Below are 22,185 nucleotides of genomic sequence, written 5' to 3'. Positions count from 1 at the left end.
CGGGGCTGGCCCTCGCCGGGAGGTGGCGGGCGGATCAGCCTCCCGCCCCGCCGGGCTCCCCCGCTCCCGCCCCGGGGAGCTCGGCGCCTCTCCCCGGGGCCCTGCAGAGGCCCCGGGCTGCAGCTCCCGGCAGCGCGCCAGCAGCAAGCCCAGGCCCGGCCGCTCTTTGCTGAGGCGGGGAAGGAGCCAGGGAGGTGGTGGAGGGCCAAGTGCAGGGGCAGTGATGGACGCACCGTGCGAGCCCAGAGCCTCACATCCGGATCCCAGGGCAGCCGGTGGCTGTCTCCACCCGGGAGGCCAGGGGACGTGACAGGGAGCGTTCGGCATGGCTGTTCACCGGGAGTGTGCACGGAGCTGGTACCAGCCCCTCAGCCCGGGCACCGTGGGGCTGGAGGAGGGTGAGTGGTAGGGAAGGGGCCAGGCAGGCCGGAGCCGGGGGCAGGCTGGAAGGAGGGTTTGCAGCACGTGGTGGCACAGCTGGGGAGGTCGTGGCTGGTGTTTGCTGTGTGCAGATGGCAGGGGTTGCTGGGGTCTGCGCTGCACCGGGGGCAATATCACCATCTCCCTCCACCTTCCCAGGATGAGGGCCAGAGAGATGCCAGCGCAGGAGCAGCCCCACCTGCCCCATGAGCACCGCCACTCCCAAGAGGAGCCCCGTGCAGCTCTGCAGGACCCTGCATGCCTGCAGCAGGAGCAGAGCCTGGTGTGGCCCCAGCAGCCCCATCTGTGGAGGTGGGTGCTGACCCTCTGCTCCCCTGCCAAGATCCAGCCCCACGGTGCGAGCAGTGTCCTGGCAGAACAGACTGCCTGGGGAGCCTGGGCCCCTTCTCCCTGCTGAACCAGCCCATCTGCTCCTTCCCCGGGTGGGACTCACATTCCTCTGCACTGAGTGTCCTTTAAGCATCACACGGGTTAGAGCTGTCCTTTGCAGGCTGTTTCCATTAGCCTGGAGCAAGCCGTGTGTGTTAGGGGCAGCATCAGGATGGGCTATTCACAGGTCTACCTCACCAGGGATACAATTAACACCCGTGCAGAGAGGGGATCTGCAGAGCTGGGATGCAACATGCGCATTTCCCTTTCTGCCTGTTTGTTTTGCCTTGTAAACCAACACGAGTGCCTGGTGCTGCCCCTGGGCCGGGAGGGCACCCCCGCTGCGAGTCCAGCTGCGGCAGGGAGGTGCATGTAGTTTTCTTTCTGCTCACACCCCAGGGATGCCATGTGCAGGACTCACAGCAGGCTCCATGAGGAACAGGCCTCACAGTGCTGCAGGGTCCTGCCACACGCAGGCAGAGCAATTAGGCAGGTCACTGCATGCCCTGGATGTGCTCCAGGGAGAGGACATGGAAGGAGAGGACAGTTTGGAGCAGGAGGAGGAAAGGAGGTTCTGAGGGCAACATCACTCCGCATCCCTGTCAGCAGGACCCCAAGTGCTGGGTCATAGGTTTTACCAAAGTGACTTGTTCCTTGCTTTAGACTTGCTGAGCTCAGAATTACCTTTCAGAAAGGCAACACTCCTGGGGTGCAGATGGAGCCCAGAGCGCTTCTGAAGCTTCCCTACTTCTTCTGCACTGCCAGTGGCAAGCATGGCCCAAGGAGCCTGTTGGTACAACCAACTCAGCCTCCTGTGCCCATCTTCCAGGGGTGTGCTCAGACCCCTCTTTACCAACTCGCGTGCAGGACTCAGCGGGTGCTCTCACACGCAGGTCCACAGCCCTGGAGCAGGACCCACCTGCCTGGCTGCTGCTCAGCCAGAGCTTTGGCCAGACACAGGTTCCAGTGAGAAGCGTGGTAGGTGCTAGGGGCTTGTTAAAGGAGATGGGGAGCAGCTCCCCTGGGTGAAAGCCTGTTTGTTGCTAGGGAAGCAGGAGGTGACGTGGGACGCACTATTGCAGATGAAAGTCCCTTGTGGCAGGGGTGGAAGGAAGGAGAGCAGCAGGATGAGCTCTGTGTGTCAGACGTGCCATGGCTCAGTGACCAGGCATGCAAGACTGAACAAAGCAGCTCTATCCTGCGGATCCCCAAGGGAATCTGACCTAGGGAGGTCCATGCCCCCAGGGACGGGGTAATTAGCCCAGCCCCTCCCCCAGGCAAATCCTGCACTGCCAAGCTCCTACCTGCATGTCTGAGCTGCACTTGTGCTGCTGTAAGCACATCCCTGCACCCCAGGAGATGATCTTGCTGTCTAGGAGCCAAAGGAAAAGTTGCAGGAGGTGACAGCACCCACAGGGATTCTTGGCAAAGGGTCCCAGAGCAGAGACAGGTCAAGAGCTGGGGACAGCAGCACTCCCTGCCCCTCCTGGGGGAGCTGGCACAGACTACAGTTGTGTTAGAGAATCACAAAATGCTTTGTGTTGGAAGGGGCCTTAAAGCTCGTCTGGTTCCAACCCCTTGCCATGGACGGGGACACCTTCCACTAGATCAGGTTGCTCTAAGCCCCGTGAACCTGGCCTTGCACACTGCCAGGGATGGGGCAAATGAACCAAGCTTTTCCTCCCATCTCTCACGTCCTCCAGGCGATTTTTCTGCGTGCCAGCCCCATAGAGCAGCACAAGCCCAAACACGGGCTTCTGCCTGGTACTCAGCCCTGCCTGGCGGCTGTGCCTGGAGGCTGCGGGGCAGCTCGCAGTGCCAATCCTTCCTTTCCACCGTAGAGTTCCTCTCCTTCCCCCTTGCCCGCCACACGTGCGTGCCCCCCAGCCAGCCCCACGCCGGGGCTGGCTCACTGAGGCGCTGCCCGCGCTGCTGCGAGGGGCACAGACGGGCACGGCTCCCGCAGGGTCGCCGCGCCCACGTGTGCGGCAGAGTCCGCCGGCGCCGCGGGAAAAAGCGCCGCAGCCCCGCCCCGCTTGGGCGCTTCCCGCCAATGACGCCCGCTCAGCCCCGCCCACCGCGCGCAGCGGGGCGCGGCCGACCCTGCTTGCCCTCGCCCGCTGCAGACATGGCGGCGAAGCCGGAGGGCCTGCCCGCTCTCAAGATGGCCGCTCGCAGCCCCCCCCGCGGCCGCGCTCGCCGTGCAGGTGAGCGGCAGCGCTGCGGCGCGCAGCCGGCCGCGCAGGGGTGCGCTCCCGGCATGCCCCGCGCGGGGGCGGGGCGCGGTGGCTGCCGGGAGCTGTAGTGCGGGGAGGGGGGCGGTCACGTGCCGCGCCCGGCAGTGGCCGCGCTGGGAGCGGAGGCGCCAAGATGGCGGCGCTGCGGGGCGGAGCGGTGCCCACCGTGGCCGCGGCCGGGATCGGCGGTGCCGCGGCCGGGGCCGCTCCCCGGGGGCTGGCGGGCGGCGGAGCCCCGCGAGAGCCGCCCCTCCGCGCCGGCAGCTCCCCGCAGGTAAGCGGCGGCGGGGCGAGCCGGGCCGCGCTGTGACACGTGGAGGGAGGCCGGGGCGGCTCCCGCGGCGGCACCACGTGTGCCGGCAGCGGGCCTGCCGTGCCGGCCGCGGGCAGGGGCCCCTGCGCGGGACCGGGGCGCCCCTTCGGTAGGCGGGGTGGGGGCCCGGTGCTCTCCTGCCGGGGGGGGGGGTGGTGGCGGCGACACCGGCGCGAGGAGCCCCCGGGGCGGGGGGGCCGCTGCCCGGGGCTGGGACACGCTGGGTCGGGCGGTCCCGGTGCCCCCCTGCGGGCGGTGATGCCCGGTCCGTGGGGCTGGGGGCTGCCGGCAGGGTCCGTCCCCCTCGTCGCGGCCCCTGCATCCTTTCGCCGCGCTCCGCCACCTGCGGCCGCGGCAGAGGGAGCGCGGGCTGGGACGCGGGTACCCGCCGGTTTCGGTGGCTGGGCGCGGGTGGAGGACGTGGCGTGCTCCGCGCTGCGGGAGCTTCCCCGAGCTGCTCCGGGAGCTTATCCCGGGGGAGGCGTATCCCGCTCCCGGGCAGGTCTGGGCCGCGGTGCAGCCACCCGTTCGCCGCGTCCCCGCCACCGCCGGTGGCGCCGGTCCCGGTAGGGCTCTGCTGGTGCCGGTCCGGCGCGCTGGGTGCGGGACAGGGAGCGCGGGGGTGCAGCACCTCTGGCCGGGGCCGGGGGCGCTGGCGCTGTGCGTTCGCTGGGATTTCGGGGCCCCCCACGCTGCGGGGGCTGCGGGGACACCCTCCGAGCCCATGGAAGGGGAGGCTGAGATCGCCCTGTGTCTCCCCAGCGCTGCTGGAGCGCTCTGCTTTTGGGTAATGGGGATGTGCTCCTGCTTGGCGCTTCCCAGAAGCACCTGAGGAATCCGTGAGCATCCTCTGCCGGTGCCGTGCTGGCTCGGTGTCCCCCCCTGCTCCCCCCGTGGCCTTGCCGGCAGCCGGGGGCAGGTGAGAGGCTCCCTGGCTGCCTGCCTGCTGGCAGGGCGTACCCGCGGCACGCCGGGTGCACGTGTTGTGTGTCACCAGCACGGCTCGGATGGGGCCCACGGTGGCCTCATTTGTGCCTCCTGGGTATCCCGGCAGCGAGTGCCGCGTCCCCTGCTCCTGCCGGCTGCTGCCGGAGCTGGTGGCCATGCTCAGGCTGTCTCCATGTCAGGTTGTTGGCTCACATCCCAGCTCCCCGTGTGCCTGGAGCTCGCTCTGAGGCTGCCGGCATCCTCCCTTCTCCCTGGCAGTGCTGGCTGCTTGGGCACAGCGTGGCTTGTGACCAAGCCCGTCCTTGAGCATCCCTGTGACCCCTGGTGCGCTGATGAGCGTAGAGGAAGCGCGGGGAGCTGGGAGCGCACAGAGGGTGTCCCCTGCTCCGAGCTATGGGGGGACAGGGGTCTGTTCTGTTCCCATCTGGCAGGGAGCAGAGCAGGCAGGGAGGCAGGAGCAGGCTGGGCTGGTTCGTGCCCCCACCCCGACGCACAGGCAGCGAGGACTGAAGAAGGTGCCCGGCCCCAGGTGGATCAAAGGGAGTCCTAGGGGAATGCAGCCTGGTTCAGCGGTGACTCACGGCTGTGGGACTCCTCATTGCGAGGCGCTGAGTCAGGGGAGTCGAGGAGGGCTTCAGGGATGGCCCCGGCTGCAGGCAGGAGCCACGGGGAGAGGCCATGGGAGTGGGAGGGTTGTGCTTCCCTCCTTCCAAATGGCCAGCGCCGGTCACGGCTGGAAACCTCTCATTAGGCACTGCCTTTGGGGAGAGCCAGCCCCATGGCAGGGCCGTGCAGTCCCGGGATCATCCCATGGATCCCCACAGGGGTGAGCCGGCCCCGCGTCCCTTGGCTGCTGGTGCTCCATGAGAGCTTTCCTGCTGGCTGCTCCTCTGCCTGCCGGTCAGCGCTGACTCAGGGCCGCGCGCCGGCGCTTGGCAGTGCTGCATGTGCTTCCCTGCTCCTCCCAGTATCTCCGGGAGGATTGGCCGGGAATCGCAGCCAGGCTGCACTGTAGAGAGCTGCCAGCGGGGCTCCGCGCTGGGCTCTGACCCGCAGCCAGCGTGGCCAAGGGAGGGGACTGGGGATGCTTGGGTGGTAACGCTGCTCCAGAGACTGGTGTGCACCGTGCGTGGAGCAGTGCCCCAGTGCTGCTGGTGGGCTCTGCTGTGCCACGAGAGCCCGGGGAGAGGGTGGCCCGGGATGCTGAGCCCCATACCAGGGGGGTATGCCTTGCAGGCTCCTGCTCTTTGGGGCTGCCGTGTCGTCACGCAGTAACAGGCTGCGGGGATGTGGGCTGAGGGGCATTGCTCTGGCGGTCCTGGCTGTGATTCCCAGCCTGGTCCTGGGGTGCCTGTGCTCCATGGTCACAGAGGGCTCCTGGCTGTGCCATGCCCAGAGGTGCCCGCTCTGACTGATGGGGCAGGTCTCTGAAGAGCCCTGGGGACGGGGGGTTTGGGCATGTGGCTTTGGTGCTGCCATGTTTGAGGATACTTCTGTTTAGTGAAACATCTGCATTATCGGATGCGCATCCCCCAGGGAAGAGCCAGATTCTCTCTGTGATGCTTCAGGAGGAGGACAGCTCGCTGCCTGCTCTGGGAGGGAAGTGTGCGTTCCCAGGGCTCTGTCCTTGCACCCTTATCTTCCCCGAGTGCCTTATCTCTCCCTAAGCCCATCCACAAACAGGAATTCACGTCCTGTCTCGTGCCAGCGATGTGTCTGTGCTGCCGCTCGGCTCCTGGCAGAGGCTGCGTCCGGTGGCTCTGCTCACCTGGGGGCTGCAGCCTCTGCCCTTGCACCAGCGTCTCGCTTTGCCTGGCTGCTCTGCGGCGCTGAGCTGCGTGGGGTGCAGGACAGAGACCTTCCTGCAGTTAACCCAGCACTGCCTGAACACCCCTGGAGCCGGCCGGGGGACTGGGTAGGACGTGGGGCTGGGACTTTGAAGGAAGAAGAGCAACGGAGCCGGTTTGGGCCCTGTGCCCTGTAGCCTGCAGCAGAGGTGCTGGGCAGGGCCCGGGCAGCGGCAGCCGCCTGCGTCCCTCGTGCTGACTCCTGCACTTTTGTTGCGAATGTCGCAATGGGTTTGGGCTTATCTGAAGCGCTGACAGCCGGAGTCGGGAGCGTGTGACAGCCAGGGGGGTGCGGGGGCCTCTTCCCGTCCAGCACGAGCCGTGTGTGGTGTTGGGCACAGCCTGGAATTGCTGGGGCTTTAGCGATCTGTCTTTGCCAGTCATTTTGGTGTGAAACCATTCCAGGGAATTGGAAGGGTCTGGAGCTGAAAGCGGGGGGTGGGCTGGCCTGAGCCTCTCCTGAAGAGCAAAAGGGAAAGGTCCCCTGTGCCATCTTCTGTCCCACCAGCCTCCCCTGTGGGTTTGGGGGTGCAGCAGTGAGCTCAGGCGCTGTTTGCAGCACAGGCTGCTGGGAGCCTGTGTGTGCTGCAGGGATCAGTGCTGGTGGAGGTGCCTTGCACTGTGTTTACTTGGCTTCGCGCTCCTCAACAGTGCTTTTCCCTTGAGGAGGATGACCTGAACTTGACATCGCTGGATGCAGAAACCATCTTGGAGGCTGAAGAGATCCTGGGGACGATGCAGAACTATCTCGACTCCTCTGTGATCTCCATCATCGAGGACCTGTCTCTGAGCGAGGTGGGAGCAAGCACATGGGCACGGCAAGTGGTGGCTGGGCTGGCTCTGGCTGTGGCATGGGTGAGGGTGGTGGCAGTGTCCCCTATGGCCAGGTCCTGTGGCTGTGCCCCTCTGCCCTCTGAGACTGCCCCTCTTGCAGCAGAGCAAGGCCTGCCTGGATGCGCAGAACGAGCTGTCTCTGCTGACTGCCATCACTGAGATCCTGGACAGCACGGACGATGAGACCCTGTCCCCCTTCGACACCATCATGGATGCAGAGCTGCTGACCTCACCTCGGGAGCGGGAGAATCCCTCAGTGAGTTGTGGGGCAGAGCCATCCTGACCCAGAATGGGTGGGGAGGTGCTCAGGTACAGCTCTGCCAGGTCCTGAGGTGATAGGACTGGTCCCCAGTGCCCTGGGATGGTCCTTCTGACCAGCAATGTGAGAGAAGGGCTGAGCCAGCCCTGGACACCCCTGAGGTTCCAGTGTGGGCTTGGGGTCCATGTCTTCACCTTGGGTCTTGGTGTAGAGGCAGAGATGTGCCAGAGGCTTTGGCGAGCAGCATGTACCCCTCTGTTTGACCAGCTAGGGCTGTGCATGCCATGGGTGAAATAGGGCTGGCTTTGCTCCCAGGCTCTGTGGGGTGACGTTTGGGGCCGCTGTGGGGCCGGGGGTGGCCTGTCCCTCCGGCAGCAGAAATGCGCTGCTTCCTCATCCTCTGTCTGCTCTCCAGTTTCAGAAGTTTCTCAGCTTGTCCCGTCCATCGCTGGAGTGTGAGAGCTCTGCCCTAGAGCAGTCCAAGGCTCTCCGGCCTCTCGGCGGCGGCAGCAGCAGCATCTCTGTGGTTGGGAAGGTGAGCAGCTCTGCGGGGGGGGTGAAGGATTGGTGTTGGGATGGTGCTGGGGTCCTGCTGCTAACCCCAGCCCTTCCTGCCTGGCACAGGAGTCCTCTCCCAGAAGTGGTGCTTTTGCAAGGCACCAGTGGCAGTGGGAGCAGGGCTGCTGTGGGACTGGGGATGCTGTGGATGCCCTTGTAGGGGTAGCAGGTTTCCAGCTCTATTGTGTCTTACTGGGAGGGTGAGATGTGTTCCATCTTTTTGCCTGCCTAGGGGCTTTGCTGCAGATGTGCAGCACACCCACAATTAGCTGTGCTTGGGGGGGCTCTGATGAAAGCCCAGAAGCTGACTCTGCTTCCCTTTCCTAGACTGACACAGACCTGGCTTGGGACCGTGTCACTCGTGGCCTTGAGGACCCAAAGAAGCAACTCTGCAGCACCCCATGGGTGGAGAGGAAGGGGCCCCGGCCCCGGGCCCGAGAGCAGCCGCTGCCGCAGCGCAGCGATGGGGAGGAAGAGGAGGAGGAGGCTGCCTTGAGCCCGGAGCTAGACCACAGCATGAAGGTTGGGGAGTTCCGTGTGAGCGGGGCTGCGGCAGCGCTGGAGGAGCGTGAAGACCCCTGCATCATCAACACGGGCGATGTGTCCCTGAGCGAGCTGGTGAAGTCCATGCACCCGTACTGCCTGCCCACCTTCACCGTGTGCCTGGACCCCGAGACTGAGCCCGTGGCCAAGGAGCTCCTGAGTGGTCCCGTCTTGCTGGAAATCGTGCCTGGTGAGGGGGAGAGCGTGGAGATCCCTGTGGTGCTGCAGCCGTTGGCTCCCAGCTTCCCCACCCTGGAGCCCCAGCTCCTGGGAGCAGAGGGGGGCACCAGGGAGTCAATCCCAGAGGATCGAGAGGGGCTTCCAGGAGCTCCAGCCCAGGAAAATGGGATGGAGGAGAAGAAGGAGAAACTGCCTGGGAAGGATCCATCCTGCACCATCCCAGAGAGCACATCCCCACCACAGGAAGCAGCACCCAGAGCCCAGAGCCTCAAGAGCAGCTCCTGGCACAGCGCAGAGGCCCCAGCAGGCAGCAAACGCAAGGGCTCCGAGAAGGGACGTGGCCGGGAGAGAGCAAGGAAGAGCCGCAAAAAGAAAGCGGAGGCCGGCGAGAGCGAGCGGGCCAGGCCGGGCAGGGACTGCGTCGCCCATCGGCTGCGCTCAGCCGGCGCTGGGCACCCCCCGGAGCAGCCGCCCTCCGGCCGGCGTCGCACAGCGTGTCCCTCGGTCCAGGTCTCGGACTTCCTGGCGCAGCAGCTGGAGCGAGCCCGGAAAGAGGGGCAGATGGAGCTGCGTGCCCAGCAGGCACCGCGGCCCCGGGGCAGGCCCCGGAGCACACCGAGGGCCTCCCCTCTTGAGAGAGCACGGTGGGAGCTGCACAAGGAGCCAGGGCCAGAGACGGTGAGCGTGGACCCAGGGAAGGCTGAGACCGTGGTGCCTCTGGAGAAGGCTGAGACCGTGGTGCCTCTGGAGAAGGCTGCACCAAGCATGGAGGGGTGTCCGGCAGCCACATGTCCCAGCCCCACAGACCAGGCTGGAGGCAGTGGAGATACGCAGCCGGCTGCTGGGCAGGGCAGTGGGGTCTCAGAAGCTGCCTCCCCACTCCTGGAGCAAGGTGTGGGGCTGGAGCCCCCCCAGAGCCAGTCAGCACCGGAGACAAGCGAGAGCCTGCCCAAAGAAGCCAAGCCCAAGGCCCTGAGCCTGCGGGAATACCGCATCCGCATGCTGCACCGCCAGCCCAGCCCGGGCAGCAAGGACAGCAATAAGCAAGCGGCCAGCAAATGGCCCAGCGTCCCTGAGCCTCCGACAGAGCTGGCAGAGATCCCCTGCCTGCTGTCACCCCTGCGCCCCACCACCGAGGTGGCCAGCGCTCAGAAGAGCCCAGAGAAACCCGGCAGCCCCGCTGCTGTCCCTTCTCCTGCCAGCAAAGCTCCTGCTGCTCTGGCTTCGGCTCCAGCACCCGCCACGGCTCCAGCACCCGCCACGGCTCCAGCACCCGCCACGGCTCCAGCACCCACCACGGCTCCAGCACCCCCATCAACACCAATGCCTTTTGTTGCACCAAATGTGCCCCCAGCTGCTGGGGTGGCCCCTGCTGGGATGCCACCAGCCTCTGCCAGTGCTTATGCCCTTTACCCCCCACCAGTGCCTTCCTGGCCCTGCTTCAGCCCGCAGCCCATGGGCTGCCATGGTTTGCCCCCACCACCCAGCGCTGGCTCCTCCAGCACTTTTCACATGGTGCCTGGCCTCCCGCCTCCAGCCATGGCCTGGCCCCCACCGACCATGCCACCCCCTCCGCCGTTTGGTCCCAGTGGCCCCTATGGCCCCGTGGGGTGGCCACCACCATCCTACTGGCCAGGAATCCCTGTGCCACCACCGCTGGTGCCTCCCCTGGCATACGGTGACCCTGTGGCAGCACTGCAAGGTGCTGCTGCCTTCCCGGCTGGCGGCACCCTGCACAGGCAGCCTCCTGCCACCCCTGTGCTCGGTGGCCCAGAGCCACCGGTGTTCCCTGCCCAGCCGCCTCCCACCCCAGCCAGTGAGGTGGGCACTGCTGGTGGCCCGGCCAGGCCAGTGACCAGCAGGGTGTCGGACCCCAGGAGGCAGGCACGGCTGGCAGGGGAGAGCTCGCTTCTCAAGGCTGCTCCGGCCTCTGCCCAGCCCCTGGCTGCCCCATCAGCTGCTGCTGCCCAGCCCAGCAGGGTCCCTCCTGCAGAGCCAGCCCAGCACGCAGCAGACCCCCCAGCTGTCCCCATCCAGCCTATGGAGGAGCCCCAGGCTGCACCTGCCTCCGAGGTCCTAAAGGCTCCCCCGGCTGCTAATTGTTGCCCTGCAGAGGGGTCCCGTGCTGCTGGAGAGTGCCCTGGTACCCAGGCCACGGAGGAGGCTGCAGCACCAGGAAAAGGAGCAGTGGGGAAGGAACCAGAGCCTAAGGCAGCTGATGGGCAGGAGCTGCCCAGCAAAAAATCCACCTCCCAGGCCGTGGCACCACCATCAAAAGCAGGTCCACCAAAAGAGAGCAGCCTGCCCACCAAGGCACCCGCTGCACGGCCATGGAGGCACCAGCCGCTCCTCAGCACAGTACAGCCCAGCAACAGCAGCAAGGACATCGTGCAAGCCTTCATCAGTGAGATCGGTGAGTGTGGGGCTGCAGGGTGCTGGGCTGAGCATCTCGAGCCTGCAGGGCTGCAGTGCTGCCAGCAGCAGGACCAGTTCCTGGCACTTCTGAGGACAAGGGTGGCAAAGCTGTGCCTGCAGGCTTGCAGTCTTTCCCAGCACACTGGAACAGGCATCTGCATCTGGGGAATGTTGCCTCCAGTGGATGATCTGGGCTGGCTCTGCCCAAACTGGTTCGTCCTGGAGTGTTCCTGTCCTTGCTGCAGGGGACACAGAGCTGCTGCAGGCTGTGCAGCTGTTTCTTCCCAATGCACACCCAGCACTCGAGGCTGATGCAGGGGGAGGATGGGGCTGGGATGCCTCCCTGTGGTGCCAGGGGGTTTTGCCTGATTTGACTTAGGGTGTTCTCTCCCTGGCCCAGGAATCGAAGCCACTGACCTGTCCAGCCTGCTGGAGCAGTTCGAGAAGTCTGAAGGTGCGAATGCAGCATCCATCCCCATGGGGCTCCCTCCATGCCATGCTGGTCTCCCTGCGCTGCCTGTGCGCCCTGTGGTGGGGAGGGGTGCTGGTGTTACCCTGCCTGGGTGCCTTGTCCTAGGGGTGTTTCTGCCCGTGTCTCTGTCTCCTTGGTCTGTGAAAGCATCCATGGGTCCCCAGGGTGGTGAATGTGGTGGTGAAGAGCCTGGGAAGGAAAGGGGACGTGCAGCTCCTCTCTGCAGGGAGCTGAGGTGCTGTGAAACCTCTCCCTGTCTGTGCCTGGGGTGCTCTGTGTCCCCTGGTGTGCAGGGCCTGTCCCCTGCCCTCCAGCCCCTCACCACCCTCACCCACCCGCTCTCTTTCCAGCCAAGAAGGAGGAGGCTCCTGTGCAGCCCCCTGAGGACCAGCAGCCAGCTGGGAGCTCCGGGTGAGTACCAGCAACTTAGCATCCAGTGCCCCAGTGTGGAGCCTGGCAGAAGGCTGAGCCCTGCCTTTGGTGAGGTATAGGAGAGCTCTTGGTCCTGTTAGGGTCTGAACTGCGCCAGGGTCTGTATCCACCATCCCAGGAGGGGCTGAGCTCCTTGCAGGGCTGGGGGCCAGAGCTGCATTGAGGGGCAGATGTTGGGGGAAGCAGATGGGCATAACCAAACTGGGGAAGTTTCATCCTTGCAGCTCTTTCAGATCCTTTGTCCCCTGGGCCCAGACAGTGGGGGACATCCCAGGCATGGGGACTGGGGATGGGCTTTGCCTGCTGCATTTGACAAAGCTCCTTTCCTCTCCTCAGCCCTGAGACCCAGCAGGACAAGAAGCTCCCAGACAGCCTGCAGGCCTCTGAGCTGGCCAATGTGGCAGGTAACACTCGGGGTGAGACAGGGAGCCTGGGCTCTTGAGGGGCTGGGGGTACCCCAGGGCTTGAGAGGAACTGGGCCAGGAGGGAGCCCCAGCTGGGTGAGTTGCAGCAAGGGACTGCTCTTGAAAGCCCTTTGGTGCTCTCGCAGGCCTCACGCCACCAGCGACACCTCCCCACCAGCTCTGGAAGCCCTTGCCTGCTGTCTCGCTGCTGGCCAAGGCCAAGTCACCCGGGTCTGCAGCCCAGGAAGGGCCGCAGAAGACGGCCAAGCTGATAAAAGCCAAGCCGCTGCTCCCAAGCAAGCTCCAGGGGAAGAGCCTGGCGCCGGCCGTCGCCAGCTCAACCCCCAGCCATGTCTGCTCGGGAGACCATGACTACTGCATCCCCAGCACGGCGCGGCCGGAGAGCAGCAGCAGCCTTGGCACACAGCCTCCTGCTGAGGGCGGCTCCCGCTGGAACGTCAAACACCACCGGGACATCACTATCAAACCCATCTCCTCCTTAACCAAACGGACGCTGGAGCAGCCCAAGCCCACCCTGCCAGCCCCCAGCACCACCGTGGGGCCCAGCCCGGAGCCGCTGGGCACAGCCTGCCAACCCCCCCTGGATTATCGGACTAGCGTCCCCAGCAAGGCCACTGACGGGGGCAGCAGCCCCCCCACCTCAGTGCTCCTGTCTCCAGCTGCATCCCCCTGCCGGGACCAGGAGGTGCGGACTTCCAGTGCCCAGCCCAGCCATGCTGCTGCCAAGAGGTCCCTGCGCTGCTACCGGAGAGCCCGGGACTCGCCCAGCCCCTCTGCCAGTGGCTGGAGGGCTGGCCGGAGCCGTGCCAGCCGCTCTTTCAGCTCCAGTTCAGATGGAGCTAGTGAGTCCTCTTCTTCGTCTTCATCCTCATCCTCCCGATCCCGGTCACGGTCGTTCTCCCCACCACCCAAGCGATGGCGAAGGTAAGCAGTGAAGCATCTGCCTGCTTGCTCTTTGGGCAGTTGTCTGGTGGCAGGTCTTTTGTGAGGGTGCCCAGACACCTCCTTATGGACCTGTTTGATGGCTGCATTTGATCTTGATGTCCTTGTGGCCCTTCTGAAGGGGTGCCTGGCTCGCAGACACTGGGAGAGCTGCTGTGACTGTGGGGAGTGTCTGATGAGCCCCATGGCTGACCAGGCTTCCTTACTCCTGGAGCTCCTTGGCTGCACCTTGGCTTTTCAATGCTTTTTCTGGGATATTATTACAGGTGTTGGTGTTTGTGCTGTGGAGCTGGTGCAGCCCTAGGTGTAGAAATGAGAGGAGCCACAGTGGAGCCCTCCAGGGAGCTGCTGGAGGCATGCAAAGGAAAACCTGTCTGGCTTGGCTGCCTCAGGGGCTCTCTGTGCTCCTTATGGTGGTGGCTGTGTAGGAAAGTGGGGCAGCTCAGTCTCTGCGGGATGCGTTTCTTCTGGAGTCCTTGTGCACCTGAGTGATGCACGGTCTGTCCCAGCTGGCATGGGAGGTGCTGGAGATGGAGAGGATCCCTCATCCACCCTCCCCTGGCTGCTCAGCCAGTTCTGGAGATATCTCGGGTCATTGGGCACTTAGGGCTTGTCCAGCCACCGGCGGCCAATAGATGTGGAGGCTGGAGCTGGGAAGAGCACCTATATAGTGCCATGTCACAGGGATGTGCAGCTCAGGGACTTGCCCTGCCTGGCTTAGCTGTCCAGCAAATGCGGCTGGCTCTGTGCTGGGAAGTGTCTCCATGGACCGTGCCATCCTGAAACTGCTGTCCTCCGGGAGAGTATGTGGCAGTACCAGGCAACACACCCTGCTTGGGGCCTGGGTTTCCCTATGGCGGAGACCACCCATCTCCAGCATGTTTGGAGAGGGAACCTGCTGCTGCCTGGAGGCAGCACAGCTTGACTCCAGAGGAGTTTCAGCCTTGCTGCTCATACTCTTTGCCTGGCCCTGTCAGAGAAACTCTTGCAGGCAGAAGGCTGTGATCACAGAAGCCAGCCCTGTACCAGTGCATGCTACAGCCCTGGGTATGGCTGGAGGCACATACAGCCTCCATTTGCATGGCTGTTGAGTGCAAGATGGATGCAGTGGCTCCAGTGTCATCCCATGCCTCAGCATGGCAGCCCTGGCCCCTCCTGGGTCCTTGTCCAGTTGCAGCCATATGCTGCATGATTTCCCCATGACTATTTCTTGCTCTTCAGAAGCTGTGCCTGTTGTGAGCCTGCTCCCTTGTCACTGTGGTGTTTGGAGCCAAGTGGAGCAGCATCTCTCTAGTGTCATTGCTGCCCCAGCTAACTTAGGCAGAGGCTTCCACAGCCCAGCTCACCCTGGGGCTGGGTCCTGTGTGAGTAGGGTGCTGCATACCGTGGAGAGAATAGAGGTATTTTTCTTCCCTGTGGTGTACTGGGCACGGGGAGGCTCAGCCCTGAGCTGTGTCTCTCCTTCCCTCAGGTACCGCTCAAGATGTTCCCACAGCTCTTCTTCCCGCTCCAGCTGTGGGTCATGTGGCAGGTCCCGGGACAGGTCCTCATCCTCATCATCAGCATCCTCCTACTCATCCAGGTCCACGTCTCGCAGCCAGTCCCGCTCCCCCTCGCCCCGCAGGAGGAGTAACAGGCGGAGAAGGTGAGCATTGACTACCCTGCAGGTGTGTGAGCTGCCCCCAGCCCATCTCCCTGCCTCTGGTGTCCTGGGCAGGGGTGGACCCACTCCTTCACCATCTCCTGTGTGTCTGGGATCCCTCTCTTCTGCACTCTGTAGCTCATGTGTCCATTTTCTGCCCTGCCAGATACAGTTATGATGCACAGGACCACTACCAAAGGCAGAGGATCCTCGAGAAGGAACGTGCAATAGTGAGTGCTGGAGGGCTGGGAAGCTGGGGATGGAGATTCGAGTGTTCCCAGCCCTGCCATCGCTTCAGAAAGCTGTGTGGTTGCAGCCTTGCAGGCAGCATTGCTGAGAGGCTCTGGCCAGGGCATGGTGTGATGGGTGGCGATGCAGGGGAGGGTGCTTTGTTCAGGAGATCCTCCTCACTGGGAGGGCTCACTTGGAGATGCCGAGTCCCCCTGTTCCCATCTCACGGGACTGCGCATCCCTGCCCGCAGGAGGAGCGACGAGTTGTGTTTATTGGCAAGATCCCCAGCAGGATGACCCGGTCAGAGCTGCAGCACCGCTTCTCTGTGTTCGGGGACATCGAGGAGTGCACCCTGCACTTCCGTTCCGAGGGGTAAGAGCTGCAGGGACATGGGGCAGCCGCTTCTCCAGGGTGGCTCCTCTCATCCCTTTTTCCGTTCCTCAAGGGGATGGTGCAGAGCAAGGAGGGACATACTGTGCTGCTGTTGATCTCCTCTTTCTTTGGCTCCAGGGACAACTATGGCTTTGTCACCTACCGCTATGCTGAGGAAGCCTTTGCTGCCATCGAGAGTGGGCACAAGCTGCGGCGCCCAGATGAGCAGCCCTTCGACCTGTGCTTTGGTGGCCGCCGGCAGTTCTGCAGGAGGAACTATGCCGACTTGGGTGAGTCCTGCAGCCCCCAAGTTGGGGGATGGCACTTCCAGTCCTTTCTGTCCTAGAGGTGTGGGGATCTCCATCCTTGAGGTCAGTCAGGCTTGGCTGGGCGGGACCACATCCAGGGGTAGTCTTGCGCACAGGGAGTTTGGGCAGGGGCTCCCCGTCCTAACCAGGCCCAGTCCTCCATCATCAGCCCATCTCTGGGTTTAGAGTTTGGTACATGAAGCCAGATGTGAAGGAGTTGCTGTGGGTATGGCTAGAACTGTGCCAGTGTCCCTGTGGCTCAAAGCAGCCTCTCCCCATATCTTCCAGACTCAAACCGGGAGGATTTTGACCCAGCCCCTGTCAAGAGCAAGTTTGACTCCCTGGACTTCGACACGCTGCTGCGGCAGGCACAGCGCAGCCTGCGGAGGTAGCAGCCGGCGAGGCGGAAAACCCGCACCCACTTTTATACTCAAACACAAAAGACAAAAAAGTATGGAGAGAGAGAGAGAGAGAGGGTTTTTAAGAAAAAGAAAAAGCTAAAAAAGAAATTTGTTTTATAAGCAGTATTTAAGGAGGACGGGTCATTTGCCTTTGACCACAGGGCCCAGGTGAGTGGCAGCCCCCAGCCACTTTGAGGCTTGCCTCAGCCATGTAATAAATGTGGATGCCCAAACAGTAGTGCTGCCTTGTCATCTCCTTTGTGTGAGCCATTCCTAGGTGTGGGCTTGGGGCTGTACCCCCTCTGGATGTAGGGTCTCACCCCGTGAGAGGTATCACAGGTTGGGGACTAGGTGCAGGAGTGGGATGTCTGCAAAAGGGGACAGGACCGGGGTTTCTGTGGGGTCTGTGGCCTGGCACGCGGTGAGTGCCTCTGAGGACAGGCAGCACAGATCCCTCTGACCGTCTTGGGCTCTGCTGGGGTGAGGGCTCCACTGGGGCACGCAGCTGGGCTTTGGGGCCACATGCACATCCCGTGGTGGCCACGGAGGGGCAGTGCAAGATCCTCCACCGCCGCTCTCTACCTGGGGGTACAGGGGGCTCAAGCCCTTGGCTGGAGCACAGGCAGGGGTCTGCCTGTGCTGAGGGCAGTGTGCACAACTATAATGTCTGCCTACCCTTTCGAGCCTGCTCCTTGGTTTTGCTCCAGCTCGACAGGAGAGGGATGTCTGACACCTCTAGGTGTCCCCCGAGGGAGAGTTACAGGTGTCCACAGTGGGCAGAGCACAGTGGGATGGTGCTTGGCAGAGAAAGGATGGACAGGGACAGGGAGGGATGCGGGATGCCTGTAGAGGCCCCACAGTGTGCTGCAGCTCACAATGAAGGGCAATCCCAGGCAGTACCCAAGGGAGCATGCTTGGACCTGCTGCCAAGCATCTTCCCTGCACCTTGCCCTGAGCCAGCAATGCAGGGCCCTGCACCCTGCTCTTGTCCGGGCAGCCAGAGAAAGCTGTGCCTTGGGCTGTGGATCTTCAGCACTGCTGAGCTGGCCGTGCTGGCTGGCATCAAGACTGTGTTGAGCACATTGGTTTCAGGACAAGGACAGGCTTGTGCAGGTTGCAGTGCTGCCAGGTTGGGCCCCCTCTCAGCACACCCTGGGGTGGGGGAGCCTGCAGCCATCCAGCTGGGCTCTACAGAACTGGGAGAGCGTGGAAGGAAGGGGATGGACCCCCAAAGGGCTCCTTGCAGTGCTCTCGCAGACCCTCTGCTTGATGGAGGCAAGTAGGAGAGCGGGGAGGGAAACAGCAACAAACTCGGGTGGGATGTCCAGCAAGGGTGACGCAGTGTGGGGGCTCAGCCAAGCTGATACTGCTGCTGGGGTCATGCTCAGACGTCTGAGGCTCTTTGTTCGTGTGCTGCAGCAATCTGGTGGTCCGGGATTAGTGCAGTGGCTGGAGCCCACTTGTGCCCTCTCTGCTCCCCTGGTTGGAAAGAGATGCTCCTGCTCCTGTCTGTACACTGGGTTTCTTGTGCTGCTCTACAGCTCGGTCCCGGGAGCTTCCACAGTACCCATGTGCAGTAAGGCTGCCAGTGGGGTGAGTCCTGGGACCAGCTCCCACCTCGCCCTCTTTCTGGACTTTGCACAAGGGAGGGTCCAAGGAGGTGGCTGCAGGCAAAGGCAGGATGTGGGGGGAAGCAGGCAGGGGGCTGTTAATCAGTAATACAGCTCTTCCCAGGGATGTGCGCTTAGCAGGAGCAGAATGAGAGCTAGAGCCTGGCAGGGACTCGCAGAGGATGTGAGTGTCCCTTTTGGGATTCCATACAAACCCCTCTTGGAGCAGCTCCTCTCCTGCCCAGGGCAGCTGGGCTGACGAGCATCTCCCCCGTCTGGGCTGCCACAGTAGTGCATAAGGATGTGTGGATCCAGGCGAGGGTGTTGCAGAGGGAGTGCCTGTTCAACCAGCTGTGGAAACCCCGGTGGGCTGATGCAGGTCTGAGGAAAGGCTCTGTGCCCAAGAGCTGGGCTGGTTTCTCCAACCGCCTTAGGTAGTCTGAAAGTTTCCTCACAGTCTTTCCTCTGCTGCAGCTGTGGAGGCAGGCAGGGACTGGGGGTGTCACAGGGAATCTGGAGCTAGGCATTGGGTATGTCTCCTGGCGGAACAACCCATGGGGATGTGCTACACCATGGACCTGAAGTCTGTGCATTTGGGCAGCCCTATGAGCATATGGGGTGTCACCTGAAATGGCTGCAGCACAAACGAGGCTGCGTGCTTGTGTTCCTGGGGCTTGGCTGCACACGGTCCCTTCTCACTCCTGTGGGTGAGGAAAGGCAGGCGCTGTGAAAGCGTTTGTGTTGCCAAAAGAATTAACACCCTGCTGTCGTGCCCTGTAAATCTTTCAAGTGTTACAGGCTGGCTTTATGCCCCCGTGTTACAGTTTAATGGTTTCCGTTGGCAATAACCTGGCCCTGTGTTCTGGGGTTATGGACTTCAACTCTGTTGCAGAGGGTGTGAGGGTTGCAGAAAGGTGTTTTCCTGTCACCCAACCAGCAGCAAAGGCACCATTGCTAAAAGGAAGCAGGAGAATGCGAAGCGGTGCACAGCTCTCTGGAAGTGTGGGTGCTGGCAGGAGCTGTCTGGAGAGGATCAGAGGACAGCAGCACTTTGGACCACTTCCCTTGCTCAGCTGTACGGCTGGCAGGCACGGCTACAGCTGCACACAGGCGCATCGCCTGAGCTCTAGCACAGGTGGGATGTGCCTGCCTTTGGCTCGTGTTGGAGCTGTGTGTGTGTGGATGGCCCCCAGTTCTGCGTGCCTCCCTGCTGCCAGCCAGACCACCCTGCACTGCACATAGCCCAGTCTGGGAGCTTGGGCCTGGACCTCCCAAGGCAGAGCCATGCCTTGGCTCTCCTCTGTGCACACCCATAGGTAAGTCCTGCTGGTGGCTGCATTGCTGTCCCAGAATAGATCCCCTTCACTTCACAGTTGCTGTTTGGAAGAGGCTGTGGTGCAGCTCACGCACAGCTTTTGCCCTCTGGCATCAGCGGTACCTGTGGGGTTTCTCCTTTCAGAGGCACATCAGAGGTGAGCGGCAGAGCTGGGACTTTCTAGGGACCCCAGCCCCTGGGGGGGGGTGTCTCTCAGAAGCACATCTGCTTCACTCAAGGCACACAGTGCATGTAGGACAGTCAATATTCCTCCTACAGGTTGCAGCGTCCTTTGGCATCTTCATACATGCCTGTATGAGTGGCTCTGCTCTGAGCTGCAGCAGCCCATGGCTGGGGATTACACAGGGGTGTTTTCTGAGAGGTCACTAAGTGGATCTGGGGTTTTCACAATATTTTTCTTCAAGGCACTCTCAGCCTTTCACCTTCTCTTTCTGCTGCAGACTTCACTCTCTTGTGGTTATCCCTAACACTTCCTGAACCAGGAACCTGAACCCTGCCACCTGCACACTTCTGCTGGAACAAAATTCCAAGGGACTGGTGCTGATTTCACACCTTCCTCTTCCCTTTTGTTTCTCATTCCCTCTTGTATTAGTAGGTCCTGAATGTGATCTCCAAGCTAGAAAGCAGCCAGAGGGGCATCCACAGTGGTCTTGTATTGTGGGCAAAACCTGGAAGATGAGGGGCCTGTTTTCTGTGCATCAGCTGGTTTGGACCCCATGTGCAAAATGCAGTAGGGCAGCAGGAGACTCTGGCATCGGCATTCCTTGCACATCTGCCTGGGGCTGGAGTCTCTACAGCCCTTTTCCCTGTTGCTTTGCAGAGTTCAATGTTTCCTCAGCAGCAGCAAGGCCCCTTATCTTCAGGAAAGGTTATTCCAGGACCTTGGAGTTAGATGCTGGCAGGTGCTGAGCACCCACATTGCCATGGGGTGGGTTTGCTTTTCACATGTAGGATGTTCACATTTAAGATCCAGCTTAAGAGGTTCAGTGTGCTCATCCTGAAAGCTGATGGGACCCCTGTGGGAAGAGGTGCCAGGCACAAACCTGTCTGTGTGATGCTCCTTCCTTGGGACCATAAGCCCTTGAGATTCAGACTGATCCTACACATCCAAGAGGTCCTGACTCAGAGTAGAGACTGCTTCTGATTCGTGTCTGTGCCTCCCCAGCCCAGGCTCCTTGCACTGAGAGCCTCACAGGGGTACTTCAGCTGCAGAGAGGGGCCATGGGAGTTTGGTGCTGGGATCACTGGAAATGTGGGCTCAGAGTTGATCCTGAGGGTTGAGAAAGATGCTCTTCTCCCTATGGCTCGCAAGAGCCTGCAGGTTTGGGGTTCTCTCACTCTCACACCTTCTCTGCTGTCTTACACATGCTCTGTCCCAAATTCCTGCCTGCCTGCAGGCAAGCCCTTGAGATTAGCCAGTAGTGGTGCATGTTTTAAGTCTGTGCTTGTACAGCTGACAGCCTGGGTTAATTCCCGTGTTCCCTCTGGCAGCTGCTTTTGTGGTTATGGTGTGTACTTGTGTTCACACTGGGGCAGTCCTCCAGGGTCACACTACAGTTAAAGGTCCTGCAGTTGAGGGTAAAGGTGCAACAATTGTTCTGCTGATACCTCTAAGCCAGACACCTGCTCCACTCGTCCCACAAACTAGGCACTGCAAATGCTTCCTGCCTCCTCTCAGCAAAAAAACTGCAGCTATAACATGCCACAGGGAGCAAGTAGGAAGATTAAGGGACCATCAGGTCTGCAGCCTGGTGACAGCAGAGAATCTGGGGTGAAAAAAATGTATAGCATCTAGAAAATAGGTGTGAAGTTAGAGAAGTGCAAAAACACCCCAACCAAACCCCAAAATAAACCCCACCAAACAAAGCCACACAAAAATGCAACTGTAATTTTTCTATCAATCCAGGAAAATTCCCTCCCTAATATGGCAATAGCATTAAGCCTAATGGGTGAGCAGGCCTCTGGGACTATAACACTCGGAGTGCCAATGCATGGGGCCCGAGCTTGTCTTCAGTGCTCTGGAAGAAGGACAACCTCAGTACCTTCAGAAGGAAATGAAGGGGGAAATTGTTTAATCTTCATCTTCAATGTGACCAGCAGAAACCTGGAAGCCCGGAGCTGAAGCAGCGCCTCCTCCAAACCTTAGCACTGCTGACTCCTTGGCCAGCCAGGAGCTGTATCCCAGGCTGAGCTGCCTGTGTCCAGGGCTCCTCCTCCATTTAGAAGTTTATGGAGGGAGTTCTACTAAACTGTATGTTTAATTGATCTGGGTTTCTCAGCTCCATTACCCTTCTTGGAAGGTTGGTCCAGAACCTTTTTCACCAAACTTAATCATTATTTTGTGTCATTATTGTATATCTTACAAATTTTCTTAACATTTTCTTTTTAATGATTTTCTTGCAGTCTTTCATCAGAAATACATTTTCTCTTCTCAGCTTCTGCCTGGCCAGAACAAGCCAAATTCTTCTAGCTGGTCTTCATCAGCTGGTGTTTGTTTGTCTCTGTATCCAAATACTTTTTCTCTGTGCAGTGGAAATTTATCCTTCCTGGATGCAGAGCTACAAGGATATTCTGAAAGAAGTCTCACAATGCCTTGCGCAATGGCAGTAATGTTTCTGTCTCTGCTAAAAATAGCTTGCATCCTAGCATCATGCCATTCCTTTTTCACAGAAGCATCATGCTGCTGCTTCACATTCATTCTGTAGTGCAGTAAAGTCTTTTTATTCCTTCAGTGCCTCCATTTTATCAGTTTATGGCAAATGTCCTTTCTGCTGGTCCCTAAGTGTTTAAGTTTTACCTTTCTGCTGTAATATTTCACCGTACTTCCCCCATCCCTTGACAAGGTCAAGGTCCCCTTCTTTTTCCTCTATGACAAACTACTTCTCTCAGCACTTGAAATCCCTCCCAACTCTGTGCTGCCTCCGCATTTTGGGAGCTGGCATTTGGCTCCTCTGAAATTACCAACAGATTACTAACCTGAATTTATTCCCAAGGTACGTGGTTAATATCCTTCCTGCAGCCTGGCCACGCTTGGTTTTGGTGCAGCTTGGGCAATCCCTCCTGTATGGA

The 22,185-nt window shown here is 61.2% G+C and overlaps 1 protein-coding gene across 12 annotated transcripts; it reads left to right on the top strand.

Moving 5' to 3' along the window:
- Positions 1–62: 62 nt before the first annotated feature.
- PPRC1 (PPARG related coactivator 1) lies at positions 63–16,408 on the top strand. Of its 12 annotated transcripts, none has more exons than XM_065672066.1 (15): positions 63–398; positions 580–732; positions 6,822–6,950; positions 7,090–7,245; positions 7,664–7,783; positions 8,134–10,942; positions 11,345–11,398; positions 11,767–11,827; positions 12,185–12,252; positions 12,399–13,197; positions 14,687–14,860; positions 15,024–15,087; positions 15,340–15,461; positions 15,600–15,751; positions 16,058–16,408. In XM_065672066.1, the coding sequence occupies exons 2-15, from the start codon at positions 679–681 to the stop codon at positions 16,159–16,161; spliced, it is 4,866 nt and encodes a 1,621-aa protein (XP_065528138.1). In that variant the 5' UTR covers positions 63–398; positions 580–678; the 3' UTR covers positions 16,162–16,408. The 12 variants fall into 12 exon arrangements, with proteins under 12 accessions (XP_065528138.1, XP_065528137.1, XP_065528145.1 ...); XM_065672065.1 differs by having other exon boundaries at positions 6,807–6,950; XM_065672073.1 differs by lacking the exons at positions 63–398; positions 580–732 and adding an exon at positions 2,876–3,017.
- The last annotated feature ends 5,777 nt before the right edge of the window (positions 16,409–22,185 follow it).

This window comes from Lathamus discolor, chromosome 3, assembly GCF_037157495.1.
Source record: "Lathamus discolor isolate bLatDis1 chromosome 3, bLatDis1.hap1, whole genome shotgun sequence".
Taxonomy (NCBI): Eukaryota; Metazoa; Chordata; class Aves; order Psittaciformes; family Psittacidae; genus Lathamus; species Lathamus discolor.
This window is presented reverse-complemented; position numbering and strand designations above follow the sequence as displayed.